The following is a 23,811-nucleotide window of genomic DNA, read 5'->3' on the forward strand; positions in this document are numbered from 1 at the left end:
CCTTGTGAGAAAGGTCAAGCTCCATCAAATTGCCAGGTGATTTTCTGTGCACAGCTTAGGTCATTTCACAAATTTTCTATGGAATTGCAGTCTGTGACTGGGTCATTCTAAGACACTGTTCTTCTTGAAACTATTCTTTTGTTCAGTGGTGTGATTGTGGATCATTTTCATGTTGGAAGAGGAAATTCCTCTTCATCTCTGACCAGCACGTTCTGTACCAAAATATCTAGACACATGGAGCTAGTCATTACCCCATGTATCTTGACTAGAGCTCCATTCTCAACTAAAGAAAAGCAGTGCTCCCACCACCATGCTTCACAGTCATTATGGTAATAATTTTACACCATTCTCCTCATCTGTAGCCTTTAACAGACAAATCTGTAGATGTTATATTTTCAGCTCCTCACAGACCATAGCTACCCTAGAAGGATGCAAACATGAAAACAGTTGTTTTAATTTGGGTTTGTAAATATTTTCCTTAATAATTATTATGTTATTCTTAAAATAATCAGAATTGGGACAAAATGGTATAAAGTTTAGGAATACATATTAAGAATACAGAAATGAAGTATCTGTATTTAGACAGTTACATTTTGGAAAGGTAGTATGCAGAGGACAGTTACTTTACAATTTTTTTTAGGAAAATACTTTTAGAATACTTACCCACTGACTTAAAAATATATACTATCTTCTCCATAAACATCAGTGCGGGTTTATTAACTATATTAAAATCCCTCAAATTAATTATTTGAAGAGGTCAGAAAAACACACAGCTTTTTTACAAACACTGAAGTTCCTGCTACAGCTTGAGTACACTGATTGATACACACATTGATAAAACAATGTGATGATCAGTTATTAATCTCAGTCTTACTGAGCTCTGCTAAAGCCTGAGTAAACTGATAAATCAATGTGATGGTCAGTTAGTAATCTCAGAGCTCTTTTGAAAGATGATTGTCGTCTTACTAGTAAACATGTTCACGAGTGATAAGCTTAGTATCGATGTTGTAATGGACTCATGCAGACATTTCGTAGCAAGTTACATACATGTCATTAACAGAAAATCACATAGCAACCCATTTTATACCCACTAAATTTATAAGACTTTTATTAGGATATGGAGAACTGTTTGCTTAGTTAATAAGACAGCAGTGGGATTAGAGGAGCAGCAGTGGATTGAAGCAGGTCATGAAAGCAATATCAGCATGTATTCTAAATGTATGTTTCTTTTTATACATTGTAATGGAATTACACTACTGAATACATTTAAAACAATGTTTTTAGCCCAACTCTGGACATGATGTATCTGAATTTCTGGCTTTACATCACAGAAACTCTAAAATTTCAGTAAGGGTGTAGAGTTTTTAGATCCATTGTACACTGAAATGCCTTTTGCTGGATTTTAAATAAAGAAATGTTTCAGAACAAACATTTTTGGACAGAAAGTACCTCCGCAATCACGTCTGAGCTGAAGAACATGCACATACACCTGAAATAACATCTCTGTCAGGGCACAGTAGTTTCTGTCTGCAAAGCTGATGCAGTCCTGGACCTTCCCTCAGACATCACTGCCTCTGAGCCATTCCGGAGCACAGAGGCATTCTGGGAAATGTAGTTCCATATTTGGCAGTTTAGCCATACACTCTGCCATTTCCGCCTCAGCTCACCCTGCACCTGACACATGAGACAGGAAACACACAACAGTCCAACCTAAAGCATCAGTCTGACATAATGCATTCTATTTATGGAGCACATGTTTATTGTAAAATGACCGTTCTATAAATAGAGACACACACATGCATGAGATTCTGAGATTTTGGTTTTAATAAGAAATGCCTACCTCACTGTTGAGAAAGCAATATAAGATGGCCACTACCAAACCCTGCAAGGGGACACACACAAAAAAGACCTAACATTTACATGTCTGCCTAAGATAAATCAAGCCTGAGAATTCACATAATAAACATTTAATAATAAAAAATATTGAATAATAATATATAAAATCATAGACTATTAACAATATGTAATTAATATATTAACATTGGCTATAACTAATATTAAACTATTATTTGCTGTGACTGTACTGCAACATATAATGTACATATTATAATTACAGGGCTTTGCACAAGTCAGGTACCACTCCATTTATTTAATTTCCATCCAAAACAGATATTAAATACAAATTATTCATTGTTCATGAGATATTTCTGAGGAAACGACATATAGGATATCCATTTGCATAATATAGAAGAAAGTCAAAGAAAAATATGCAAAAAAAAACAAGAGTTTCTGAATCTGAATTTAATACATAGAGAAAATGTAACTTCTAACAACCATGAAAAACCTGTTTAAGCAACAAAACGGTCACCGTCAGGTAATCATTACTTAAACCCTTCATCTTTGAGAAAAATCAAGCTTCACTCTTGCATCTGATCTGCAAAGATCCACAGGTGCTTTTGCCCATCCTTCCACTGTGAGGAGACAACTGAACACTATGAGTTTGTGTATGATGATGCGTATCTGTCAAGAAGACATTACTGAGCAAAGGAAATTGAACCACAAAATGAAACCGAAAATGACCAAAAAATTGCAATATAATTTTCATCCAAGAGTCTAGACCTCAATATTACTGAATTTTTGAAGCAAATCTCTTAGAAACCCATAATAAAGGAAAGGGTTAATACTGAAAAAAAAAAACATTTATTTGATATATACAATATCTGTTATTACTATGTAATTATTTTCTGACACTGAAAGAGGAATAACTTGCACTTAATGGCCATTTCACTGAAAATAAATAATGCCATGGTTTTTGACTTTATGTATAGGTGATGATTAAATAAATACAGTGCTGCTAGAAAGTTTGTGAACCGTTCAGCTGTTAAATATGACATGATCTTATTTTCATTTCTCTATTTGTCATGATTGGCCCCTCCCAGTCTTTGGTATTGGCCTTGTCTACGTGCTTTTGTTTTGCTTCCTTCCCAGTCCTGCCCCCTTGTTTTCAGACCCTGCCCTTGATTGTTTTCACCTGTTACCCTCGTGTTAACCACTTGCGTCTTGTTACCTGTCACTTTATTTAAGCCCTGTGTTTTCCCTAGTCTTTTGCTGGTTTTTGTTTGAAGTGTATTGCATTGTTTGGTCTGTGTATTGTATTGTTTTAATTGTTTGATTTGCTTGGTGTTTGTACTGTTTGGTAGTGTTTGTATTGTATTCTTGTGCTGTTTGGTCTATATTTTATATTTGTTTATTCCGGCCTCTGTTATTTGTTTATCCTGCATTTCTTTTGTCATGTCTGTTCCCTATTCAATCCATGTTGGCTCTGTGACCCTGGACTGTTTTGACCCTGACTCTGGATGACCTCATAATCACTCCTCCACGTTACACTATTCATAACAATAAAGAAAGACAACCTAAATAATACAAATAATTAAACAGTTTTTCATTCATTTACTGAACAAAGTAAAATTAAATGCCTTTGTTCACAAAAGTATGTGAACCTCTGCTTTCAGTAACTGGTGTGACCGACCCCCTTGACAAGCAATGACATCAACCAAACTGTTGATCTGCTTTGCACATCAACTTGGAATTTTGACCCCTTCTTCCTCATGAAACTGCTTCAACTCTTTTATGTTGGTGGGCTTTCTCTTATAAACACCACTTCTTAGGACTTGCCACAACATTTCTTCTGGGTTAAGGTTTGGACTGTGACTCAGCCTTTTCAAAATGCAACATTTCTTCTGCTTCTTTGTAGACTAACTGGTGGTTTTAGGGCCATTGTCTTTTTGCAGGACCCATTTTCTGTTTAGCTCCTGCAGAAAGATTGTAGATGCCCTAACATTCTCCCATAGAATTTCTTGATATAATCTAGAATTTTTAGCATAATTAAATAATGACGAGCTGTCCTGATCTACTGGCAGCAAAACAGCCCCAAGCCATGATACTGCCACCACTGTGTTTTGCAGTTGGGATGAGGTTCTTATACTGGTATGTAGTATAAGAATACAATAACATTTCTCATTTTAGCTGTAAATATCTATATTTTCCTTATCTGTCTTCATAACATTATTCCAGTATTCCTGTGGCTCATCCAGGTGGTCTTTAGGAAACTTGCAGTGATGGTCATCCTGGAGATTAGTGGCTTTTTCCATGCTATCATTCTATACATACTATTCTTGTTCAGTGTTTTCCTGGTGGTGAACTTCTGAACACTGAGATCAGCAAATATAAGAGATACCTGCAGATCCTTAAATGTTACCCTGGGGTTCTTTGTGATATGCCAAAATATTCTATGGCTTAGTTTTGGAGTCAGTAATGGTATTTAATTTCCTCCATTTGTTCATAGTCTGCCTGCCAGTTGAAATCTGTGAAATACACATTCATCACAACTAAAACCACTTTTAGCCTAATGAGCATTGACAATGTTTTTCTGAGGTCATGAAGACTCAGTTTGATCTTTTTTAAATTGGTAGGGTCAGGCACTCTCACACCTGATTGTCATCGAATTGATTGAACCTCCTGACCTGAATTATCCCCAATACCAAACTGATTATTCCAGAAGTTCTACTAAGTTCTAGAAGAATACTACTTTTGCTAACCAAAATGTTTTTTTCATTAAAAACATTAAATGCATGAAAACTACGGTATGTTTTTCATTTTATTGGGTTCTCTTTATCTAATTTTATGACATAAATGAATATCTGATCATATTTTAGGACAAGCCCATGCAGAAATTCATTAAATGAAACCATTAATCAGCACTTTATAACAATATAAATTATTATGCACACTAATATCATCGGAGTAGGAATAAAACTTCATATTTCCAAAAACTTCATTTTTAAATTATTGTATCCACACACATTCTTAACTTATACTGCAAAATAGTGCATTTCAGTATTGGAAGACATATCTATGCCCAGCTGTGGTGCATATCTGTAGCTCTATGATGTTGTATTCAGACACACATGAATAGCATCCCATACCTGAAAGGAGCCTAGTGCCAGATCAAAGAAGATCTTGTAGTCTACCAGAGACTCATTTAGAGAAACAAAGATGACATAATGGATTCCAAACAGAGGAATCAGCAGCAGAGTGGACTTAGCCAGCCTCCTACAAAAACACAACACACTTATCAAACAAAAAGAACACAATACATTCATCAAGCAAAAGAACCTACTACAAATATACTATGTGCTTATCAAACACAAGAACTTGTCATGCTCATTAGTGTTTGGACCTGAATATCAATTAAGCTGTTTTGTGACAATATCTGTTGTAAAAAGTGCGTAAAATCAAATTGAATTGAACTGAATGGTATCTTTATGTGTTTTTGATATAGTGTGGTTGTGGTTGCTGACCAGGATGAACCTATAATCTTTATTACCAGCTGCTCCTTATAGTACCAAACCGCTTTTGTACATTTTTAATCTCACATTAAAACTCCAACACTGGTTCCACGCTGACATTAAAAAATATTGATTTGGTGAAATTTAGGTGGACAGTGGAATTTGTCCACTCAGTGTTTTGTTTCTGCACTCATTAACTTCCTATGAAAAAAGTAATTAAAAAATGTCTGATATAAGAAATAACTTACATACATCTCTTCTATGAAGGGCTTTTCAAATATGTATTTTTTTTTAAAGCCAGAAATGTCTAGGTGATGTTACCATGCTCAAAGCACAATTCCATCAAGTAAAAGGTACATGTGGTAAAACAGTACCCAACTTTTTGGTAACATGTAACACTTTCTATGAATGTCACTTTTGTGAACATCTATAAACACATTTATAACATGTTATAATGCATTCATAAGGCATTATAAACATGGCTATACATATTTATAAAAACACATTACATGTTATAGCTATGCTTATTATGCATTATCTAAGGAAAGTGAAGCATTCACTTGAGCGAGGCTTCAAGTTGAATAATTTACAGATACACTAAAACACAAACTACAATGACAGCACCCTACTATCCTCTCCCTCTCCAGGCCTTCACTCCACAGTAACTTCATGCCAGTGTGATGTCAGAGGGGGTTCAGGTGAGGGGCTGATAGATACTTGGTTTGCTGTGATGCACCATTTAAAGTGAGAGGTAAGAAAAGGTAAGAAAAGTGCAGTGACTTCTTTGACACTGACAGTATAACATAACAAAACAATTTATAATGTGTAATAAACATGGCTATAAAGTGTAATTCAGTGTAATCCATTTTTATAAATATTTATAACCATGTTTATAATGCCATATGAATGCATTATAACATGTTATAAATGTGACATTGATAGAAAGTATTACCAACTTTTTTCTTAATTTACCACTATTTTACCATGATTAACATTATATATAAAAAATATATAAAACTTGTATTTTTTACTGGTTGTTTTAGATAGTAAATACCTTCTTTGAATTATTCACTCTTTTAAAAACATTCTCTCTCTTTTTGTTCAGCTTTTTGTTTAACTGAACAAAAGGTCATTGTTCAGCTGAATAAGATAAATTCATGAAGAGCCACATTTAGAGCCACATATCTAAACTAATAAACTAATGACTAAAACGTTTTTACACTCATTTTGATCATTTTAAGCTAATTAAATCAAAGATTTTTTTGTTTTTATTTTATTTTTTATTTCATTTATCATAATTTTAAAAACAAAGATTACATCAATACATATTTGAAATCCTCATTTGTCACTGACCCATATAGAAATAATTTCAGTTTTTCTGTTGACTGATAAGAACTGCTCAATCATCTTTACCAGCCCTGGATTGCTGTGACAAGACCAGCCCTGAAATTACTAGATATATATCTTACCTCACTGCACTCTATGACCGGTGATAAGCTCCTGTTCAGTGCGCACGGAATCAGTCTGTTTTTCCATTTTTTTTTTTTCAATTTTTTCCACACCTAGTAGTTTTCTGTGTTTTAATAACATATAGTGCAGGTCATGTTGATTGTGTGCATAAAAAAAGTATAACTCCACTTAACATCTCCCATCAGACACACCAGAAATAGATTACTAAATATACATAGAACCTCTTAATATGTATGAGCGTATTTCTTATTTGCCCTGGAGCTGAGTTTGTAGCTAATGTTCTTGGCATCTGAATGTGAGGGCACACCACATGCACACACACCACTACTAGACTACTAAAATACAAGGCTTACAGTTTCTTTTTCACCACAGGGAGATATTATGTCTCTCTTTTTATTTCTCTGTCTTTCTGTTTCAGATTTCATGCTTAAGGACAAATGAATGTGTGCAAACAGACTTGTGTAGAAATATGACAGGATAACATTGTCAGAAACAAGAAGCATAAAATTCCAGGCTTGATATGCCCAAAGGTGTATTATTCAGTAACTACATGGAAAACAGCGTAAACTTTGAGTTAGTCTTAAAGAGGATTTCCGCCTATCTTTAAATATGTATACATAATCCTTTTGCTAAGATGTAAATGAAGTCATTCTGAGTGGTTTAATGTGAAATTCTTAATTCTAGAAAACATACAATGAAAGTTTCTACATTGTCACAAAAAATTTACTTTGCAAATATATTTTTTGTTCATCAGGATATAAAAAACATAAATGTACCCTCAAAGGTGCAACAATGGTTTTGAGGTCCAATTGTATACCTTAAATAAATGCATCTTAGTACCTTTCCATAATGAAATGTTTTAAAGCAGATCAATAAAATTAAAAGGCTGAAGAGAAGACAGGGTCTACAGAGCCAATACAAGTTAAAAATGTATAATTGCAATGGGTTATGGTACAATTATGCTCCCTAACTGAAGGTACCTCCCACAAAGAAAGTTATCACATGAAATGAAATACACAACTTGATGCCTGAGGGATGAGCTCTGAAATGAGATTTTAGTCTAAAATGTGTTTTTTAAAATGCATTAATGGTTATAACTGGTCATTCACCCTGCAAGCCACTGACCATTGGTTTGACCCAAACTCTAATTTACCTTGGTGGATAATTTAACAAGACATGGCTTCCAATTTTGAGGATTTGTTTATTGTGTGGGGATTCTACAAAAGAAAATGTGCAATAAAGTTTGGGCCAATAATATGCTTCAAACCTTTAAAACAGCAGCGAAGAGTAGGGGGATAAAAATGAAATGGCCTAATAGCAATCTTTTAACAGGTAACAAATCTTTTATTCAAAACTCATGGACAGAAAAATGGATACAGGTTCTTGAAGTTATCAATGGCAGCAAATATCTCTCTTTTTTATGAACTTAGCACATTATGGTATATTCATTATTCAACCATTATTCTTAGGGTCACACGGACCCTGACCTAACCCTAAAAGATACCATCTGATGCAAAAATTACTAGGAATGCATGTCTGGCTGACTTAACAGCCCCCTTATGATCTGTCCATACATCACTGGCTTCATACACTACTAAACATTTTCTAGCTGCAACTATCATCTGCAAGAATCAACAATGCAGTCACTAGAACTCTTCCTTCATGGAATGCTGGAACTAGCAAAGTGAAATACCTTTTAGTTGCCTAACGCATTCGTGTTGGCTATAATGTATATAACGTTGTTACTGGCATAACATACATTTCAAGTGTCCTATGCTATATTTTTGATTAGTTTATGTTGTAATGCCTCATGTTGGTGTGGGTGGGGGATGGGAAAGGTGGATTGTTAGGCATTTCTTTGAAAAGTAAAAAAAAATCAGAGAAAAATGCTTTCATGGTAGAGAGATGGAAATGTAGGCTGTTGTGAGGAAAAATAATGAAAGCTTAGTTTTTTAACACTATTTTTTTGTTTTGAACATGGTTTTTGGATGGTAAGTAAAATAGCTGTTTTTGTTGTAGACATTGTGACCCCTGGTTCCTATTAGTTGATAGGTTTCTCTGCAATGCACCATTCCACATTAAAGCAATCTTAATGACTTAGTTTACATGTGACCATTTTTTAAAAATTAATAATAATTATAATAAACAGTGTTGCTGTTTGGCGCAATAATACAGAATTGATACCCGCAGGCATATGTCTATATACTTAGTATTTTACAATGGTGGTGACATGAGGTTTAATGAGGTATATATGCAGTTTATCCAATGAGATTTGAGAAAGGACAATGTCCATTTTATTAAATGCAATATATGGTGGTCTTCACTCAACATTTCTCATGACTACACACACAGACTTACTCACCTGTATTGTGATTGGTCATTACCTCCAACGTCAGGGCAGCGCAGCTTCTTCAGCAGAATACGAATGATGCTGATGAACAGTACAAAGTTTACCTGAGACAAAAAAAGACTAAAAAGTTAGATTAAATATTCAGAAGTTTGTAGACACATGCTCATCCAACATTTAGTCTTAAATTGAAGGTGTTAATATGGAGTTTGTCCCCCTTTGCTGCAGTAGCAAGACTTTACATTAGATGTTTGAACACTGTTGTGAGGATTTGATGGCATTCAGTACGAAGAGCATTAGTGAGCTCAGGTACTGATGTTGGATGATTAGTTGTGGATCACAGAAACCACTCTAGTGCATCCTAGAGGTATTGGACAGCAAGTACTCCAGAGAAAACAGTTCCACTGCTCCACTAGCCAGTGTTGGGGAGACCCCTCTAGCCATAACATGGTGTGGCAAGCCCCACTGCAGAGAAGGACTGAAAAGTCTAGCTGGCTAGCTGAAGCCACTAAAAAGTGGCCAGCATAGTGTTGGTTTTGGTTGTGTTTGCTTATTTTGTGGGAAAATAAAGATATGGCTGCAGCTCAGAATCCTGCCTCCAGTGTCCTTTTTGAGCCCAGGGTAGCACATGCCGTGCTACACATGGCATTGAAGATGATGATCCTAGGCTCATGTGCAGCTCCTGCAGAGTGTCTTATTCTGTTGGCAATGCCTTTATTTGAACGTTATACAAGCTGTGCGTATGCACAGTTAAACATCTTGAAGTAGCTGAATTCACTGTAATTACAAAGGCTCTCTGGATAGCATTTGAAATGTGTACATGTACATTAAAGAGACGTTTGAGAACAATATTGATTAAGCTGTTCACACAGTAACTTTCTGTGGCCCCACAAGAAGTGATTCAGATGGTTACATATGCCAGCTCTATTTTTGGCACATCTTGTGATAATCCTCTGCCTAGTGGTGTCAGAGCACTGGGTAGGCTGGCATATGCAGAAAGTGACAGGGGCCTTGATTTGTTCCAGTAATGTTTTTATGTCATAATCATTATGCTAAAAGCTGTAATATGCACAGGTAGCGCTTTACTTAAAGGATGCATTCATAAGGCTACATGACATCTACAGTGGTATGAAAAAGTTTGAGTACCCCTGGTCAAATTACATGTTGTGCTGATTTTCTATGTCTTGTTGATGTGTAAATCCTCACATTAAATATTGAGATCTCCAGATCTCTGCATGCCCAGTTAATGGAAAAAAATGAATGCTATACAGGGCCCCTATCATTGAAAACTGCATTTTCTTTGCTATTAAAAAAAAAGATTGATACAGTATGTAGACTTACAAATCACACAGTGCACTTTGCACTCCATACTGTCCATATACAGAAGAACCTATTTTTAATTGTATTATTTGATTATATTCTCAATCCACTTTTCTTTGAAGGGAATTTTTGCTATGCCTATAACAGGTGGCACAGATTATGTGATAAAGACAGAGATTGGTAATTGTAAAGCAGAGGTTCCCTCAGATGTGAGAGAAAAGAAGGTGCTGTTTTAATCTTATTATCTGCATGCTGTCCTTATTTGCATTTAGGTGTTGCTTTTAGCAGATTTACCATCATGGAAAACACGATTGGTCCGTTGATGACCCATATGGGCACTGGGTGATCATTCCGCTCCCAGCAACTAGGGAAACCACACACACACACACACACACACACACACACACACACACACACACACATACAGAAAGACATTATTATCACCATGCTACCATCCAGTAATTGCTGTGATACTACACTCATTAGCATGTCTGCTCACTAGCATGTCTGTCACTCAGAGACTTGCATGTTTGTGTGTGTGTGTGTGTGTGTGTATTTCTTTCACTCACTCTGTGTTCTCTAGCTGATGTCTTGTCAGAATCCATGCAAACACAAAAACTGCAGGGACTCCTGACACACAAACAAACACACACACACACACACACAGAATATTTTCGCATTAACACAAAATAGTTCCACAACACTTCAGAATGGAAATGAAAGAGAGAGAGAGAGAGAGAGAGAGAGAGAGATCTATAAGAAAAAACACAGAAGGGTCAGTGATCACCCAGCTAGTTTCTATTTGTCAGCACCTGTATAATACCTGGATGAACACTGATTTTTTTTGGTGTAATCAACATGAATTGTTCACACCGTGTAGTAGGTAGCTGGAATTTTAAAGTGGTGTAATAAAATTTAAAAATGGATTTACAGTTTACCAGTACTGTGCAGAAGTCTTAGGTAGCCATGAGAATTGTTTAAAACTTATCTTGCCAGTTAATGTGTTTTGATAAAAAAAAATGAAATTATGTGGATAGAAGAACATAGTTAGAGTAACACAAATTTAGTTCCCGATGTCTCAGTGCTCTCAATTCACTGTATGAATTTGTTAAATTCCATCGCCAGCACAACTGATTTAATTTAGTTTGGAATTCCACGGATTCTACAAAAATTCAGCATGATAAATTTAGTAAGATATGAATAAAGCTATCCAGAGTGGTTTGATGTAAAATGTTCGCATGTTCACTGATCATTATGAATAGCAAATAAAGTGGCTAGGTTCATATTGTTATCACTGCTTTCACTATCTCCAATATCTACAATGACGTTTTTCACATCAAACAGACAATGACTTTGTTTACATTTCAGTGATTGAATTATTCAAAATCACTGGAAATCCCCTTTAATGAATCATCGATTTGCCAAACTAGGTATTAGACGGTAATTGTAAAAGTCTACATGAGATTCATGATATGTTCTTAAACCACGGAATTGTTTATTCCTTAAACAAGTGTGCATAGATTTTGTTCTTAGCTAACAACAAATCCCAAAAAGGAATATCACAGTCTTAGTAAAAACTCTGTAAGTGGGTTTTAAGGCATTTCTTCTTAAGAACGGTTGGTGAATGATGCCCATTGAGCTGAAACTGAGCTGAGTTGAAATTAACTGAATTGGGAGCTGGACAGAATTAGAACTTAAACTTCTCGCACCCCAGCCGATCATCAGGTAGGACAGGAAGCGTGTGCTTTCGGCGAACGTGACAAGCAGTAATGTGTGCAAGTAAAGTCCCTCCACCAGCAGCCAGAAGAAATTAGCCATGATGAAGTAATGGAAAAACACCAGACTTGCTCGGCAGCCAACCTGTTATGAACATAACATGTCAATACGGACTTTAGGAGATATCATGTCAGATATGTGCAATTGTGTGTATGAATCTTACCAGTGAGGGCTGGTTGCTGCAGTGTGTGCTATGTGAAAACAGAACACTATCCTTAACCAGTACAGCCACAGCTCTCAGGATAAAGGAGAGAAACAGGTTCACATGGATGTAGTTGCGTGTGCAATGCAACCTCCTACAAGCACATACACACATAAATGAAGCATTGCATACACCATTAGGAAATAACACACATGGAGAGGCTGTGTTTATGGCCAGGACCAGAAACTAATTTTACAAGCTGAGACTCCAACACAATGATAGAGATGCCAGAGGCTACAATAATAATAATTATCATCTTGAGTGGCCAGAACCATCAACCTCAAGGACCCTTACATACAGCACTAACCTCTTAACCTCTTGACAGTTATCAACCCACACAAATACTGATTGACCTATTCTCGAGATTTCACACTATGTAAGGGACATCACATGCAGCACATGCAAAGACCAACCCTTCAGTACTTCATTCTATCAGTAATCCCAAAGTCATCCTAAACATGTTCAGTGGGTTATGGGGTGATACAGTCAATTGTTCAGAGAATAGCAGCTCCTTTATTTGATTCACAAATTGTCTTTCTTTCTGTCTATTTCCTTTACTCAGTAACAGCTTCTTGGCAGCTACACATCCTTTCAGACTCATAGCGTTGAGTTGTCCTTGGTGGTCTATCAGGTCTTGCACAATTATTAGGAATTCCATTTTCTCCATAACTTTGGCTAATTTTTTGACCTCAAGTACTGGAAGTTTGTTTTTGAACATATTTCCCTGTGGCCTGACTCCTTATGTGTGTGGATTATCTATCCACATTAATATCTCTTGAAAACAATATATAATTAAAGCCTATTGACTGGAATAAAGGATGGTTTCTGACCTTTGGACACTACATACAATTGCAAAGAGCTGCATATCCATACAGTTTCACAGTCAGGGGGTGTAGTTAAAGTGTATGGATATGCAGCTCTTTGCAATTGTATGTAGTGTAGTGCATGGAAAGTGCAAGTGTATGGAAATGTGTGTGTGCATACATTTTGTTTCATCTAGCACACCTGAATCAACTCATTAATTAATAAGCTCCTCATTCTCTGGGCCAGGGGTATAGAGTAGGGAAAACACAAAAATGTACAGAGTGTGGGGTCACCAGGACTGGGATCAGGAATCCAAAGTCAAGAAAACCATGAGGGGAACATTCTAGCCACTGACACATAAGTATGCACGTTTTACTATGCAGCTAGGACTACTCTAGAATCACCTTGTGGAAAAAAGCTGATGCCCCCAATACTACTAATAATTTACATTTTGGTTTCAACTGTTACCATAACAACAAGAAGCTTGTTTGTTGTGAGGCCAATGCTCATGCTCAGAAAGTAATCATGAACGATTCTGACCAGATTTAAATGTTTACATGATGACTATTGTTCCATTTAATGAATTATTAAAGAAGTACACCTCCACAGAATTTAAAAAGCCAACTGCCAATATTAGACTTGCTGGGGTTTATTGAGGAATGCTTTGTCAGTGGGCCATAATCTTAAAGTAGAATGTCTGCATTACTCAGGGCTGCCGGAAGCATAGTGGTGAGTGAGCATTCGCCCCACCACTTATCAGAGCACTGTGGCGATGCCCCACTAATTTTTTGAGTCCAGGATAATAGCACATAAAAACCTCTGCTTTCCCTAAACTGCATAAAACACTGATCAGCATGAACAGACAGAGTAAAACTCTGATCAGAATCTCCATTTCAGCTCAGAACTGCTCAGTACTGTCTGCACAACCTGCTGCTTTAACATTTTACTCTTTACAAATGCTTATACATATAAGTGTTTTGAGTATTGATCAGATGTTTTGCAGGGTTGATTCCTGAACTGATTCCTCTGATTCCTGAACTGCGACAAGCAATAAAACAATGATATGCCTTTAATTACAGGTTGTGGAGAAAATTTTTGGCCCAGCATTGACCACCTGGTCAGTTAAACTTAATTTGGTACTCCCAAAGATGATAATTTTCTGTTTTCATGGTGGTGAATGTAGAGTAACAGAGAGCTTGCATCCCTGCAAAACTTCTGATCAATAAACAAACACCCACAAGTGTAATTTAGTCCACTTTAGCCTTTGCAGTCCACCAGTCCATTTGAACTAAAGGAAAAAGATAAAATATTACAAAATCAAACTGACTTTAGAGATTGAACTGAATATAAAAAAGACAGCCTGATGTTCTTCAGAGATGTTAGCTAACAAATATTGCTTTCTGAGGCTGCAGCTACTGAAGCAGCATCAAAACAAACACTGACACTGTTCATGATCAGGTTCAGAAGTGGGTAGAGGAGCCTAAATCAACACCCATGTAAAAGTATTGATACTTGCTTAAAATAATTAAGTAAAAGTGCTTTCCTAAAAACAACTGGAGTAGCAATTATCAGGATAGGACCTGAAGATTTTGTAGCTCTGTTCTTCATTTTGGGGACAAAAAAGGAATTAGTAATTAAATATGAGCAGCTAAAACATAACAGAGTAACTTAGTAGAATTAATATGATTTAAAAATACTCAGGAGAGTAAATATCCATTAATATTTTACTGAAGTACATGTACTTCAGTAAATGTGGCCTAATTGCATTGCGCTACTCAGCCAACAATTTTTTTTGAAGCAATATATTTTGCCCCACCACTTTCGGAGGTGTGGCACCACCCCTAAATGACCCAAACAACTCACCTGAACATGCAGAGGATGGCACTGCCTGTTGTCAACACAATGAGAGACAAACTATGACCAAGAGTATATAACGTCTTCACCACCATGTAGAACACCAACTAAAAACACATTAAAACAGAATTATGAAGCAGAAAATACTAAAACTTTACTGGAATAATTCTGTTCAACTACATTTTGAAGAAAGAAAACAACATTTTATAGTTACAAATCATTTCAAAATACAATGAGATTACAGTGAGAATACTGGACATAAAGCAATATAAGCAATAAATATTTTACTAAAATCAACACGCTGCTGTTCTGTGTGTAAACCCATCTTGAATGGTCTTAGAATTGTTATTTATATACAACTGAATCATTGAAAAAAATAGTTTTATAGAATTTTCCATTTGGTCTACCAAAAATATGTTTACTTTTAGTTCTAACACGTTTATTTAATATGAATTACTCTCACTTTACTCAACTAATAATTTCTCTTAAGAGGATTTAACCACACCTTGAGCTTTAACTCCACCAAACACACTCCTACAATAAGCACAGTTTTTGTTCCATTTAAAGAAGTGTTTATGCTTCATAGGTCTCTGTGAGCACTGTGTTTAGATGAGAACATTTAGCTGAAGAACTCGTCTGAATGATTGAACATTCCTGATACCTAAATATTTACCTCAGACTACTGACAGGATCTCTCAGCTAATAGGTCAACACCACCACACACATTCACTCACTGACACATGCACTCACACACTCACTCATGTTAAAAGTTATTGCTGCCCTTTTAGCTGTAGCCAATTTTAACTGCATATAAATGGACAGTTGCTCAGGGTGTATAAATTATAGTTTATCATTTTTTTTGGTTGTTGTTACTGTTAGAGTCACATTGGTTACTGTTACTCTTTAGAGTCACATTTTATCCTGTTAACATACAGGGCCCTATTTTTGCTACAACATATTAGCAGCAATCAATCTGATAAATCCATTAAGATTGGTGCAGCAACACACTGGAAACTGGAAATGTGCAGTAAATAAAATCATGGAATAACAGCCCTCACAATCGTTATGATACTTTATGCCAGTAGATTGATATGATTACTTATTAGAGGTCTAGAGTTATTACTATTACTATTACTATTGCTGTACTATTTCAATGTAATTACATGAATATGTCATTCACTGCATACCTAGTTATGTAATGAATAACACACAGTAGTGGCCAAAAGTCAGAGACCACCCTTTTAGTATTTTTGGCCATTAATAGCTAAATTAATGAATTTTTCAGCATCAATATATCAGAAAATTACACAGACGTCTCAACACCTAAATTTAATATCAAATTTCAGTATAAAGAGTGTCCACCATTTGCCTTATTTATAGCTTACATTCTTTTACAACTGCTTTCAGTTCTTTAAAGAACACTGCATTTATCCATGCTTCTGTGTAAACACCTCCACCAAAATTCTGTCTTTGGAGTTGGTTGTATTTAGACTCATCAGTCCATGAAACCTTAGTCCACATCACAGATGTCCAGTTTCAGTGTTGCTGGTGTAAAAGTTAGTGTCTCTTTCACTGGTAACATAACGTCAGAGAGAACATCTTCTGTTGGGAGGACATAGTTGTAACTGGCAGAGGGTAACACTCAGGGCCTTCTAGGCCTAATTAATTCTGGAAATGATAACCCCATTTCCAAAAAAGTTGGGATGCTTCAAAGACAACATATCAAATGCTGAAACACAGAAATTTTTATTGTTTTTTGAATAACGCTGCATGTTACTCTGTGTATGCTGTTACTTCTATTGCAGAAATGTCACAGCCTTTTATACACTGCTTGTAGCTAAGCGGCCACATTCATTACAAGTGCAAAATTAGTTCCAAAACTACCATGATGTGCTCAGTGGAAGTAAACAGGGATTTTACAGCATCACACAGTTTCCCAATGCACTTGCCACAGAGTTCACTCACTATCACCAACACAATGTGTCAATAATTCTCTTAAAGTAGCTAGCTGGAAGACAGAGCATCTCAGTATTCCTAGCAGTTTGTTGGTTTTTGTTTATTTTTCTTATTATCATCAAATAAAGTTACTTTTGAGTGATAATATGCTTTCTTGATGGTAAAGGATAGGTTTGGGTGCATTTTACTCATATTTATTGTACACTATATGGCCAAAAGCATGTGGACACCTGACTGTCACACCTGTATGAGCTTGTTGAACATCCCGTTCCAAAATCATGGACAATAATATGGAGTTTGTGACTCTAACAGCCTACATTCATCTGAGAAGGCTTTCCACGGGATTTTGAAGTAAGTCTGTTTGAACTTGTGCTCATTCGGTCAAAAGAGCCTTTGTAAGGTGAAGCACTGATGTCGGATGAGAAGGCCTGGCTCGTAAGCGACATTTCAATTTGTCTCAAGTGTGTTCCCTGAAGATAAGGTCAGTGCTCTGTGTAGGCCACTCCAGATCCTACACACAAAGCTTGCTAAGTTATGTCGTTATGGGCCTTACTTTGACTACAGGGGCGCAATCATGCTGGAACAGGTAGCAGCTTTCCCAAGCTGTTGCCACAAAGTTACAAACCTATAAATGTCTAAAATGTATATTGTAGCATTAACACTAAGGGCCTAGCCCAAACCCTGAAAAACAGCCCCAGATCATTATCCCTCCTCTACCAAGCTATACTGTTGGTACTATGCATTCCTGTAGGTAGCAACCACCAAACCCAGATTCTTCCATCAGACTGCCAGATAGTGAAGTTACTGCTCCCGAGAACATGTTTCTACTGCTCTAGAGTCCAGTGCCGAGACGCTTTACACTGTACTGGCCGATGCTTGGCATTGTGCATAGTGATCTTAGACTTGTGTGCAACACTTTCCAGCCATGGAAATCTATTTCATGAAGCTCTGGATGTACAGTTCTTGTGCTATTGTTTCTTCCAGAGGCAGGCTGGAACTCCGTACTGAGCGATGAAACAGAAAATAGGTGTTTTTACGCACTCTACGCTTCTGCACTTGGCAGCCCTCCTCTGTGAGTTTGTGTGGTCTATAGTTTCATGGCTGAGCTGTTATTGCTTCTAGACACTTCCTTTTCACAATAATAGAACTCACAGTTGACCAGGGCATGTCTAGCAGAGCAGAAATTTGTGGCAAAAATAGTATCTTATTACAGTTACATGTTTAAAGTCACCATGCTCTTCAGTATGACCCATTTACTACCAATGTTTGCCCATGGAGATTGCATGGCCATATGCTTGATTTTGAATTTCACAATTAGGAGGGGTGTCAGAACAACTTTGACCATACTGTGTATATTAACAATGATGGTGTTGCAGTTTACCAGTCTAGTTTTTACTACTAACATACAGGTAACACATACAGTTTTCATACAGGTAAACTGGTTGTGGCCTCTGATCAGCTTCTGATAAAACTAGCAAAGACTGAATTGAAGCATTTGTCACTGTGTTTGCAAACTGTGAAATTAGACCTCTGCATTAAACCCATCCATGTAGTGAAACACCCACATACATGCACACTAGTGAACACACACATGAGGGGACAGTGAACACACTTGCCCAGAGCAGTGGGCAGCCCTATCCACAGCACCCAGGGAGCAATTGGGGATAAGGTGCCTTGCTCAAGGGCACTTCAGTCATGGAATGTCAACGAGGGGATCGAACCGGCGACCACAGGGCTGGTTCCCTAACCTCCAGCCCACGACTGTCCCTATACAAAATAACAATAGAATCCCAAGAAATAGGTGATTCTGGTCTATTTGTAATAAGTTGCTTATTACATATGGAGCAGTCTTATAATTATTCTTAAGTGTTCTTTGAAAACAATATTTATTCAATACTCTTGTCAGTTGAGTGTTTGCGGCAAAGCACACTTTAAATGTCAACTGCATGTCAATATTTTGAGCTGTGTCTTGACTTGCCTTGATTATTTTGAGTTCTACTTATGCAGGTTTACTGTGTAGCACACACATATACGCACCTTGTCCTGTGGTGTCTCAGAGCCACACACGCTGGTGATGTTGGGGAAAACATCAGACCAACCATCGACCGTGCAGTTCTTACTGATATTCCCTACAGAGACGGGGTGAAGAGTTAGTGGGAAGCGAAAACATGAGAGCTATTTTTATGCCTAAATCCTTCTTATATTCTTACTTACATGAACCTTAAACACATTCACATTCATATTTCTGTGTGCTCCAGTGTAAGCTGTATGAGCATGTGTTTGTGTGTACACTGATTTTCTTTTTGTAGTCATGCCCCAATAAGGAACCCTATGTCTAAGCTGTTTTTGTTAATGGGAAAAAAGACTGACTGTTTGCATCCCAGTGATTTAACTAATGCAGTAATCTTGAAAAATTGCCCCTTTAAAACCAGAGCTCATTCGGATGCTAATGGTGAACGACTCAATGTCTGAAGTCTATGTGTATGTGCATGTGTGTACCATTGCGGTTGAAGAGTGTTTTGAGCACAGGAGGGCAAGGAATGGTGACAGATTGCCCAACCTCAGCCCCATCCCAGCAGGAGATATTATCCCAGAAGCCCTTACAGCCAGAACCTACACACATACACACACCCACACACACACACACACACACAAAATCATTGCTTTTTCATAAGTTTCCTTTGAGAAAGTACAAAGTACATGGCTTCACATTCTTCCCTGAAAATGAAGAGAGAGAAAGAGAAAGAAATAGTGAGAGTAGAAAGGGGGAAGTGAGAAAAAGATGGCAAAAAAAAAAAAAGATGGCACTCTTCTTACAATTAAATCCAGATAAGGCACGCAAACACACACACACACACACACACACACACACACACACACACACACACACACACACACACACACACACGTAAATACAAAGCTGAAATGAAAGTCTCTATGTGTTAAAGGCAAGTGTGTGTGTGTGTGTGTGTGTGTGTGTGTGTGTGAGGTACCACTGGAATCGGTGCTTTGCTGCTGGTTAAGCCGTGTCAGGCATTCCTCCTTTGCCCTCTGCAGCTCCTGGTAAAAATTACAGGTTGGGTGTCTTCCACACACCTATACAACACATCAAGATATGTATTAAAGACAGAGTATATCCTGACAGGTAACTAAATTAAGTACACATCCTTCTTTCTACACTGATTGGCCATTTTATCATGTCAGTGCACTTATCATTATCACTGTTATTTGGGTGCAACGCGGTCACGCTGACATGATGGTGGTATGTTAGTGTGTGTTGCGCTGGTATAAGTGGATGAGTTTTAAGCACTGGGTATCACCAAACAAACGCATCCAGCCAACAGTGTCCTGTGGGCAGTGTGCTGTGGTTATTAACGAAGGACCAACAGATGTCTAACACAAAGCACAGCAACAGATGAGCTATCTTCTCATACATGGAACAAGCGCTAAGTTCACTTTTCAAAACTTTTTACACTCTTTTCTGCAAATACTCAGCACAGCAGTTCATTTTATACATTCTCGACAGCTACAAAAACAGAAACATTTCAAAATAAATCCATTCTATTAAAGCATCCATGCAACAGGAGCATTATGCCAAACACAGCACAGTCACCTCAGAAACACTAGCTGTTAGCATTAATGCAAATCCACTTTATATATATATATATATATATATATATATATATATAAATTAAGTGATCCTTATTAGTCCCACAACTGTAAAGTGAAACACCACATACACACTAGTGGACACACAATAGGGGGCAGTGAGCACACTTGCCCAGAGCAGTGGGCAGCCCTATCCACAGCACCCAGGGAGCAGTTGGGGGTTAGATACCTTACTATCAGCTCAGTGGATCGAACCGGTGACCATTCTGGTCACAGGGCTATTCACCATGCGGTTGCACTGGCTGGGAAACGGACCCGGGTCTCCCATGTGGCAGGTGAGAATTCTACCACTGAACCACCAATGCGCATATATATATATATATATATATATATATATATAATAACACATTAACGCAATCTCAATTTAACGCGATTAAAAAAAACAGTGCTGGTAACGCAAGTTCTATTTGGTCCTGCAAGTCATCTGTAGTTCATGTTGAGACTTGACTGTGCACAGCATCTCTCATTAAGAGTAGAGGAGTAAGTGTTTGTGTTTACATGCAGAGATTTTTGCCAATCTGATTGAATACAATCGGATTACAGATTCAGACTGAGGTGCTTATCTGCTCACTCTATTCAACTGTCTGGTGGAAAATCTTCATTTACGTGCTTGCTACAAGTAATCCGATGCAAAATGACATGCATGCGTGGAGTAGCACTTGGAGTAAACGTTGCCGTGACAGCGAACATCACGTACTTACACGTTCCGATTGGAGTGTAATCAGATTCAGGCGTTTAAATGGTTATAATTCTTCTATTCAATGGATTATTTAGAGGTTTACCCACCTCGTTCAATCGGATAGAAATTGTGTTCCAAATGGCCTCAATCGGACTAGACTGTTCTGATTGAGGTGTTCACATGGACGAATTCTATTCCAATTGAGCTGTTATTCGGATTATTAACAGCTTATTAGGCTGCATGTAAACGTGGCTAGTGAGTAGCCACGTTTACATGCTTTTTACAATGCTGTAGCACTGTGATACGACACTACATGTCTTTAATGAAGTCCAACTTTGTGTGATTTATTTTTGTTTGCACAGTGCTGTGAAGTCCTATAGGCTGTGAATGAATACAACTTCAGCACAATTGAAGTTTTATTTAGTTTTTTTTTCTTTTGTTACACATATCTGAACTGAGACACAGTAGTATGTGACTACATGGCTTATATTTGAGACTACAGCTCCCTAATCTATTACAAATCCAATTTTATATTTTGTAGGTTCAGTATTACTGCCTAGTATGTGAGTGAATATAACTCCCTTACAGTTTTCTCTTGTCACAGCAGTTTAATAACCCTGCAGTATAACACTGCAGTATACGTTTAAGACTATTATTATATTATTATTATTTAAAAATTAATGTAGTTAATGTACACATTTGAATCTTATGAATCATATTGTACAGTCGCATGTGAGTTTCAACACACCGAGTCCAATTACCTGCTTTGTTGATTTTTTAAGTGAAAATTAGTTAACAAATCCTTTACAGATAGCACACCTAAATGTGGCATTTTCTGCTAATTTTAGTGCTCAATTTCTATTTGAAGAGTTTAACATACTGGAAAAAATGAAAGATACAATATAAAATGTGCTACAACTAACACAAATGTGCTGAATTTTAATCTGAAGTTAAATCTAGCAAAATGAACACTAATTGCACATTAAAATGTACTCTTGCTCTCTCGCTCTCTTTCTCTCTCTCTCTCTCTCTCTCTCTCTCATACACACACACACACACACAAACATTACTTACACATTCTCTTCGAATGACACAAACAGATACATACACATTATTAAAGAGCTCAGTCTGAATTAATCATAAACACACAGGGCACAGTGGTTAGATGCTGCATTGATAGTGACAGTATGAAAAGCTGCTCTAAATGGAAATTGTTTGATCTTCAGGCTGGGGCAAGGCACAATAATCACTATTATTAAAATCAAAATCTGACAATGATTTCATACCCTGCTCATAAATGGCCTATATTTGGGTAGATTATGAAAGGGATTTTCTTACCTTTCATTTGCCTGAGATTTGATATTACACTTTCATTTTCTTAGAGAATGTCTATGAATGTGCATATATTTAAAACAGACTACCATTCATTTCTAAAGTAATAAACACAAATCTAAAGACATGAAAAGGACTCTACAGACATCAATAACTTTCATTGGCCAAGACAACATTGTGTGAAAAGAATGTGAACTGTATTGATGCAGAGTGTCATTGTCATAGCTACAGTTGCATGCAGAAGTTTGAGTGACTCGTCAAAATACGTTTTGCTGATTTTCTAAGTGAAAATCACATTGGGAAAAAATTAAAACATTATACATGCCCTCTACAAAAGTTTAAATTTCATATATATTTTTTCCCAATACATTACATTGAGCAAATGAATAAAACTGCACTAAAATGGGCAGAAAATGCCATATTTGTTTGTTCTCTGTAGAGCATGTTAGAGCATGTGTTACCATCAACAAAAGATGTAATTAGATGTAAATATATTTTGTTTCTAGTCATTTCAGTTGCTCCAGTAATCATTTATGTTCACATAATATCAAGAGCAGCAAAAAAAAAAAAAACACAACAAAAAAGGAATGACAAGCATTTTATTTGACAACAAGGTACTCAGAATCTCTCTACACACAGAAAAGAGAGAGAGAGAGAGAGAGAGAGAGAGAGAGAGAGAGAGAGACTCAAATAGACTGACAGACAGAGAGAGAGAGACTAACATCAAATGTGTGAATAAGTTTGCTACACATATTCATGGAAGGGAGATCAATACATGCAATCACACAGTCCCTGGTTTGTAGTGCAATTGCACAATAGAGAGAGGTTCTACAACAATGGGAACTGTTTTTTCTAACAGTGGGAGAAAATGAAAAAGGCAGAGTCTGTTGCACTTTTAAGTCTTATAACTACAGTGACTCAATGGTTTCAGGCTCCACACAAAGAGCTCTAACACACCAATGACAGGGGATTCTTGCAATATGATGGCCCTGAGTTCCTCAACCTGCTCATCAAAAGGGCTGGCAATGAGCAGAAGTAACTCTACTGTTCATAA

At 36.9% G+C, this 23,811-nt stretch overlaps 1 protein-coding gene across 1 annotated transcript in view; it reads right to left on the reverse strand.

Moving 5' to 3' along the window:
* Positions 1–716: 716 nt before the first annotated feature.
* The window catches only part of LOC108428260 (vasoactive intestinal polypeptide receptor 2-like), a 28,533-nt gene continuing 5,438 nt past the window's right edge, over positions 717–23,811 (reverse strand). The window contains exons 2-13 of the mRNA XM_037531244.1: positions 20,071–20,173; positions 19,577–19,690; positions 19,115–19,206; positions 15,131–15,228; positions 12,425–12,557; positions 12,195–12,345; positions 11,055–11,115; positions 10,780–10,849; positions 9,181–9,272; positions 4,986–5,112; positions 1,841–1,882; positions 717–1,674 (exon numbers count right to left, since the gene is read on the reverse strand). Coding sequence (XP_037387141.1) covers positions 1,507–1,674; positions 1,841–1,882; positions 4,986–5,112; positions 9,181–9,272; positions 10,780–10,849; positions 11,055–11,115; positions 12,195–12,345; positions 12,425–12,557; positions 15,131–15,228; positions 19,115–19,206; positions 19,577–19,690; positions 20,071–20,173 — 1,251 coding nt within the window. The 3' untranslated portion in view covers positions 717–1,506. The remainder of the gene's footprint in view (positions 1,675–1,840; positions 1,883–4,985; positions 5,113–9,180; positions 9,273–10,779; positions 10,850–11,054; positions 11,116–12,194; positions 12,346–12,424; positions 12,558–15,130; positions 15,229–19,114; positions 19,207–19,576; positions 19,691–20,070; positions 20,174–23,811) is intronic.

The sequence above is a fragment of the Pygocentrus nattereri genome, chromosome 19 (genome assembly GCF_015220715.1).
Source record: "Pygocentrus nattereri isolate fPygNat1 chromosome 19, fPygNat1.pri, whole genome shotgun sequence".
NCBI classification, from domain to species: Eukaryota; Metazoa; Chordata; class Actinopteri; order Characiformes; family Serrasalmidae; genus Pygocentrus; species Pygocentrus nattereri.